The sequence below is a fragment of the Xenopus tropicalis genome, chromosome 3, assembly GCF_000004195.4.
Source record: "Xenopus tropicalis strain Nigerian chromosome 3, UCB_Xtro_10.0, whole genome shotgun sequence".
NCBI lineage: Eukaryota > Metazoa > Chordata > Amphibia > Anura > Pipidae > Xenopus > Xenopus tropicalis.
In genome coordinates, this window is record NC_030679.2 from 152,420,851 (window position 1) to 152,428,927 (window position 8,077).

General features: G+C 48.0%; 1 protein-coding gene across 1 annotated transcript in view; it reads left to right on the forward strand.

Moving 5' to 3' along the window:
* ephb4 (EPH receptor B4) overlaps positions 1–8,077 on the forward strand; it is a 39,532-nt gene that overhangs the window by 26,688 nt on the left and 4,767 nt on the right. The window contains exons 10-13 of the mRNA XM_031899636.1: positions 840–953; positions 1,317–1,564; positions 2,766–2,981; positions 3,945–4,094. Of these exons, the coding sequence (XP_031755496.1) occupies positions 840–953; positions 1,317–1,564; positions 2,766–2,981; positions 3,945–4,094 (728 nt within the window). The remainder of the gene's footprint in view (positions 1–839; positions 954–1,316; positions 1,565–2,765; positions 2,982–3,944; positions 4,095–8,077) is intronic.

Consider the following 8,077-nt stretch of genomic DNA (forward strand, 5'->3'; position numbering starts at 1 on the left):
ACCCCCTGTATCTGTTCCTGACACCCTCGGACCCCCTGTATCTGTTCCTGACACCCTCGGACCCCCTGTATCTGTTCCTGACACCCTCGGACCCCCTGTATCTGTTCCTGACACCCTCGGACCCCCTGTATCTGTTACTGACACCCTCAGTCTCCCTGTATCTGTTACTGACACCCTCTGTCTCCCTGTATCTGTTACTGACACCCTAGGACCCCCTGTATCTGTTACTGACACCCTCAGTCTTCCTGTATCTGTTACTGACACCCTCAGTCTCCCTGTATCTGTTACTGACACCCTCTGTCTCCCTGTATCTGTTACTGACACCCTAGGACCCCCTGTATCTGTTACTGACACCCTCAGTCTTCCTGTATCTGTTACTGACACCCTCAGTCTCCCTGTATCTGTTACTGACACCCTCTGTCTCCCTGTATCTGTTACTGACACCCTCAGTCTCCCTGTATCTGTTACTGACACCCTCTGTCTCCCTGTATCTGTTACTGACACCCTCGGACCCCCTGTATCTGTTCCTGACACCCTCAGTCTTCCTGTATCTGTTACTGACACCCTCTGTCTCCCTGTATCTGTTACTGACACCCTCGGACCCCCTGTATCTGTTCCTGACACCCTCGGACCCCCAGTATTTGTTCCTGACACCCTCGGACCCCCTGTATCTGTTCCTGACACCCCCGGACCCCCTTATTTGTTCCTGACACCCTCGGACCCCCTGTATCTGTTCCTGACACCCTCGGACCCCCTGTATCTGTTCATGACACCCCCGGACCCCCTGTATCTGTTCCTGACACCCTCGGACCCCCAGTAATACGTGCCCTTTCCTGTAGACTCCAAGGTGTACATTGACCCCTTCACATATGAGGATCCCAATGAAGCGGTGAGGGAGTTTGCTAAGGAGATAGACGTGTCCTGTGTAAAGATTGAGGAGGTGATTGGGGCAGGTGAGTAATGGAAAGGGGCGGAGTGAATGATTGGGGGTGGGAGGATAAAGGGGAAGACGGGGTAAATAGGAGATACAGTCCAGTTGTTTAGAGATGGAAGATCTATAGTGACGTACATCTTGGGGCAGAAGTATAATGATGGGTGTAGGATAGTGATGGTGGCTGTTGTGGGGTATTACATCATCTCGGGGGGGTAGAAGAATGACCGCCACAGAATGGGAGAGTATGTCAGGGGATGGGGGTTAGTAGTAGAAGAATAAAGCCAAGGATGGACGGAATATCTTGGGGGTGGGTGGGAGAAGGGTGGCGGAAGAGAGGGGGCATTTTTGGTTCCCATTATCACTTTTCTTTCTGCCCCTACAGGGGAGTTTGGGGAGGTGTGTCGCGGGCGCCTGAAGGTCCCAGGAAAGAAGGAGAACTATGTGGCCATCAAGACACTGAAAGGCGGGTACACAGAGCGCCAACGCAGGGAGTTCCTTAGTGAGGCCAGCATCATGGGGCAGTTCAACCACCCCAATATTATCCACCTGGAGGGGGTCATCACCAACAACTGCCCTGTCATGATCATCACTGAGTATATGGAGAATGGCGCCCTGGACTCATTCCTCAGGGTGAGTGATGGGGGTGCAGTAGTGCAAGAGTGTGTGTATAATGGAGAGCGCACTAGTGCAAGTGTGTGTATAATGGAGAGCGCACTAGTGCAAGTGTGTGTATAATGGTGAGCGCACTAGTGCGAGTGTGTGTATAATGGTGAGCGCACTAGTGCAAGTGTGTGTATAATGGTGAGCGCACTAGTGCGAGTGTGTGTATAATGGTGAGCGCACTAGTGCGAGTGTGTGTATAATGGTGAGCGCACTAGTGCGAGTGTGTGTATAATGGAGAGCGCACGAGTGCAAGTGTGTGTATAATGGTGAGCGCACTAGTGCGAGTGTGTGTATAATGGTGAGCGCACTAGTGCGAGTGTGTGTATAATGGTGAGCGCACTAGTGCGAGTGTGTGTATAATGGAGAGCGCACTAGTGCGAGTGTGTGTATAATGGTGAGCGCACTAGTGCGAGTGTGTGTATAATGGTGAGCGCACTAGTGCAAGTGTGTGTATAATGGTGAGCGCACTAGTGCGAGTGTGTGTATAATGGTGAGCGCACTAGTGCGAGTGTGTGTATAATGGTGAGCGCACTAGTGCAAGTGTGTATAATGGAGAGCGCACTAGTGCAAGTGTGTGTATAATGGTGAGCGCACTAGTGCAAGTGTGTATAATGGAGAGCGCACTAGTGCAAGTGTGTGTATAATGGTGAGCGCACTAGTGCGAGTGTGTGTATAATGGTGAGCGCACTAGTGCAAGTGTGTATAATGGAGAGCGCACTAGTGCGAGTGTGTGTATAATGGTGAGCGCACTAGTGCGAGTGTGTGTATAATGGTGAGCGCACTAGTGCAAGTGTGTATAATGGAGAGCGCACTAGTGCGAGTGTGTGTATAATGGTGAGCGCACTAGTGCGAGTGTGTGTATAATGGAGAGCGCACTAGTGCGAGTGTGTGTATAATGGTGAGCGCACTAGTGCGAGTGTGTGTATAATGGTGAGCGCACTAGTGCGAGTGTGTGTATAATGGAGAGCGCACTAGTGCAAGTGTGTGTATAATGGTGAGCGCACTAGTGCGAGTGTGTGTATAATGGAGAGCGCACTAGTGCAAGTGTGTGTGGATTTGGGGCTGAGATTGGATGTGGCACCATCGTGCCCTACGTTGCACGTTTCTGATATTGCGGGGTGATAGTGCACTCAGAATGGAAATAATGGGAATGTGCCTTTTTGTGCAGCAAAACGACGGGCAGTTCACGCCTATCCAGCTGGTGGGGATGCTGCGTGGCATTGCCTCGGGGATGCGCTACCTGGCAGAGATGAATTATGTTCACCGGGATCTGGCCGCTAGGAACATACTAGTGAACAGTAACCTGGTGTGCAAAGTGTCTGACTTTGGCCTGTCCCGCTTCCTGCAGGAGGGTTCTACCGACCCAACCTACACCTCCTGTCTGGTGAGTGCCTGAGAGGGAGAGGGATATGGATGGGGCAAGAAAAAAGGGAGAGGAGGGGGAAGAATGAGACAGGCAGGGTCACAAGAAGGGAGAGTCTGGGTACAGAAAAGAGAGAGAAGCTGATATAATGGAGAGGGGACAAGGGAAAGTGAGTAAACGTAGTAAGAGAGAAGCAAGTAGAGCGGGCAAGAGGGGGTGATGGGGCTAGTGAGGGTTGGTAAGGAGAAGCAAGTAGAGAGGGTAAGAGGGGGTGATGGGGCTAGTGAGGGTTGGTAAGGAGAAGCAAGTAGAGAGGGTAAGAGGGGGTGATGGGGCTAGTGAGGGTTGGTAAGGAGAAGCAAGGAGAAAGGACATAAAGGATGCAGTGAGAATCAGAACAACAAGAAAGAAGAAGGAGGAAAGAGAGAGAGGGAGAAACAATGAGATGGATAAGTAGAATCAGGCAGAGGGATAGAGAGAATGGGAGAGGGATAGAGAGAGAGAATAGGAGAGGGACAGAGAGGGATAGAGAGAATGGGAGAGGGACAGAGAGAGAGAGAGAGAGAATGGGAGAGGGATAGAGAGAGAGATAGAAGAGAATGGGAGAGGGATAGAGAGAGAATGGGAGAGGGATAGAGAGAGAATGGGAGAGGAATAGTGAGAGAGAGAGAGGGAATGGGAGAGGGATAGAGAGAGAATGGGAGAGGGATAGAGAGAGGGATAGAGAGAATGGGAGAGGGACAGAGAGAGAATGGGAAAGGGATAGAGAGAGAATGGGAGAGGGATAGAGAGGGAATGGGAGAGGGATAGAGAGAGGGATAGAGAGAATGGGAGAGGGACAGAGAGAGAATGGGAAAGGGATAGAGAGAGAATGGGAGAGGGATAGAGAGAGAGATAGAGAGAATGGGGGGGAAATGCTGAGGGAAGAGGGAGGGACAGGGGCACTATTGGGAGAAGCCCTAACTCCATGCTTTTTTGCCCCAGGGAGGGAAGATCCCAATCCGATGGACTGCCCCAGAAGCCATAGCTTTCCGCAAGTTTACATCAGCCAGCGATGTCTGGGGGTACGGAATTGTCATGTGGGAAGTTATGTCCTTCGGAGAGCGACCCTATTGGGATATGTCCAATCAGGATGTGAGTAACGTGCTGGCCCCTCCTTCTTTCTCTCTGGGGTCCCAGATCTTTCTTGTGCTTCAGTCTGATTGTAATGTGCAGCTCCCTGATTGGCCCCTGCCCGGATCCCAGTGTGTAGGGCCAAATTGTAAGGTCACCCTTAGTATTATAAGCTGGGCCTTACTACTGACCCCTTACTACTCTAACCTGGGCCATACTATTATAAGCTGGGCCTTACTACTGACCCCTTACTACTCTAACCTGGGCCATACTATTATAAGCTGGGCCTTACTACTGACCCCTTACTACTCTAACCTGGGCCATACTATTATAAGCTGGGCCTTACTACTGACCCATTACTACTCTAACCTGGGCCATACTATTATAAGCTGGGCCTTACTACTGACCCCTTACTACTCTAACCTGGGCCATACTATTATAAGCTGGGCCTTACTACTGACCCCTTACTATTCTAACCTAGGCCATACTATTATAAGCTGGGCCTTACTACTGACCCCTTACTATTCTAACCTGGGCCATACTATTATAAGCTGGGCCTTACTACTGACCCCTTACTATTCTAACCTGGGCCATACTATTATAAGCTGGGCCTTACTACTGACCCCTTACTATTCTAACCTGGGCCATACTATTATAAGCTGGGCCTTACTACTGACCCCTTACTATTCTAACCTGGGCCATACTATTATAAGCTGGGCCTTACTACTGACCCCTTACTATTCTAACCTGGGCCATACTATTATAAGCTGGGCCTTACTACTGACCCCTTACTACTCTAACCTGGGCCATACTATTATAAGCTGGGCCTTACTGCTGACCCCTTACTATTCTAACCTGGGCCATACTATTATAAGCTGGGCCTTACTACTGACCCTTACTATTGTAACCTAGGCCATACTATTATAAGCTGGGCCTTACTACTGACCCCTTACTATTCTAACCTAGGCCATACTATTATAAGCTGGGCCTTACTACTTACCCTTACTATTCTAACCTAGGTCATACTATTATAAGCTGGGCCTTACTACTGACCCCTTACTATTCTAACCTGGGCCATACTATTATAAGCTGGGCCTTACTACTGACCCCTTACTATTCTAACCTGGGCCATACTATTATAAGCTGGGCCTTACTACTGACCCCTTACTATTCTAACCTGGGCCATACTATTATAAGCTGGGCCTTACTACTGACCCCTTACTATTCTAACCTGGGCCATACTATTATAAGCTGGGCCTTACTACTGACCCCTTACTATTCTAACCTGGGCCATACTATTATAAGCTGGGCCTTACTACTGACCCATTACTATTCTAACCTGGGCCATACTATTATAAGCTGGGCCTTACTAACTGACCCCTTACTATTCTAACCTGGGCCATACTATTAAAGCTGGGCCTTACTACTGACCCCTTACTATTCTAACCTGGGCCATACTATTATAAGCTGGGCCTTACTACTGACCCCTTACTATTCTAACCTGGGCCATACTATTATAAGCTGGGCCTTACTACTGACCCATTACTATTCTAACCTGGCCATACTATTATAAGCTGGGCCTTACTACTGACCCCTTACTATTCTAACCTGGGCCATACTATTATAAGCTGGGCCTTACTACTGACCCCTTACTATTCTACCTGGGCCATACTATTATAAGCTGGCCTTACTACTGACCCATTACTACTCTAACCTGGGCCATACTATTATAAGCTGGGCCTTACTACTGACCCCTTACTATTCTAACCTAGGCCATACTATTATAAGCTGGGCCTTACTACTGACCCCTTACTATTCTAACCTGGGCCATACTATTATAAGCTGGGGCCTTACTACTGACCCATTACTACTCTAACTGGGCCATACTATTATAAGCTGGGCCTTACTACTGACCCCTTACTACTCTAACCTGGGCCATACTATTATAAGCTGGGCCTTATTACTGACCCCTTACTACTCTAACCTAGGCCATACTATTATAAAGCTGGGCCTTACTACTGGACCCCTTACTATTCTAACCTAAGGCCATACTATTATAATCTGGGCTTACTGCTGACCCCTTACTATTCTAACCTGGGCCATACTATTATAAGCCTGGGCCTTACTACTGACCCCTTACTATTCTAACCTGGGCCATACTAATTATAGGCTGGGCCTTACTACTGACCCCTTACTATTCTAACCTGGGCCATACTATTATAAGCTGGGCCTTACTGCTGACCCCTTACTATTCTAACCTGGGCCATACTATTATAAGCTGGGCCTTACTACTGACCATTACTATTCTAACCTGGGCCATACTATTATAAGCTGGGCCTTACTACTGACCCCTTACTATTCTAACCTGGGCCATACTTTATAAGCTGGGCCTTACTACTGACCCCTTACTATTCTAACCTGGGCCATACTATTATAAGCTGGGCCTTACTACTGACCCATTACTACTCTAACCTGGGCCATACTATTATAAGCTGGGCCTTACTACTGACCCCTTACTATTCTAACCTGGGCCATACTATTATAAGCTGGGCCTTACTACTGACCCCTTACATCTAACCTGGGCCATACTATTATAAGCTGGGCCTTACTAACTGACCCATTACTACTCTAACCTGGGCCATACTATTATAAGCTGGGCCTTACTACTGACCCTTACTACTCTAACCTAGGCCATACTATTATAAGCTGGGCCTTACTACTGACCCCTTACTATTCTAAACCTAGGCCATACTATTATAATCTGGCCTTACTGCTGACCCTTACTATTCTACCTGGGCCATACTATTATAAGCTGGGCCTTACTACTGACCCCTTACTATGCTAACCTGGGCCATACTATTATAGGCTGGGCCTTACTACTGACCCCTTACTATTCTAACCTGGGCCATACTATTATAAGCTGGGCCTTACTGCTGACCCCTTACTATTCTAACCTGGGCCATACTATTATAGGCTGGGCCTTACTACTGACCCCTTACTATTCTAACCTGGCCATACTATTATAAGCTGGGCCTTACTACTGACCCCTTACTACTCTAACCTAGGCCATACTATTATAAGCTGGGCCTTACTACTGACCCCTTACTATTCTAACCTAGGCCATACTATTATAATCTGGGCCTTACTGCTGACCCTTTACTATTCTAACCTGGGCCATACTATTATAAGCTGGGCCTTACTACTGACCCCTTACTATGCTAACCTGGGCCATACTATTATAGGCTGGGCCTTACTACTGACCCCTACTATTCTAACCTGGGCCATACTATTATAAGCTGGGCCTTACTGCTGACCCCTTACTATTCTAACCTAGGCCATACTATTATAAGCTGGGCCTTACTACTGACCCCTTACTATTCTAACCTAGGCATACTATTATAAGCTGGGCCTTACTACTGACCCTTACTATTCTAACCTAGGCCATACTATTATAAGCTGGGCCTTACTACTGACCCTTACTATTCTAACCTAGGCCATACTATTATAAGCTGGGCCTTACTACTGACCCTTACTATTCTAACCTAGGCCATACTATTATAAGCTGGGCCTTACTACTGACCCATTACTATTCTAACCTGGGCCATACTATTATAAGCTGGGCCTTACTACTGACACCCCTTACTATTCTATACCTGGGCCATACTATTATAAGCTGGGCCTTACTCCTGACCCCTTACTATTCTAACCTGGGCCATACTTATTATAAGCTGGGCCTTACTACTGACCCCTTACTATTCTAACCTAGGCCATACTATTATAAGCTGGCCTTACTACTGACCCATTACTACTCTAACCTGGGCCATACTATTATAAGCTGGGCCTTACTATGACCCCTTAACTATTCTAACCTAGGCCATACTATTATAAGCTGGGCCTTACTACTGACCCCTTACTATTCTAACCCTGGGCCATACTATTATAAGCTGGGCCTTACTACTGACCCATTACTACTCTAACCTGGGCCATACTATTATAAGCTGGGC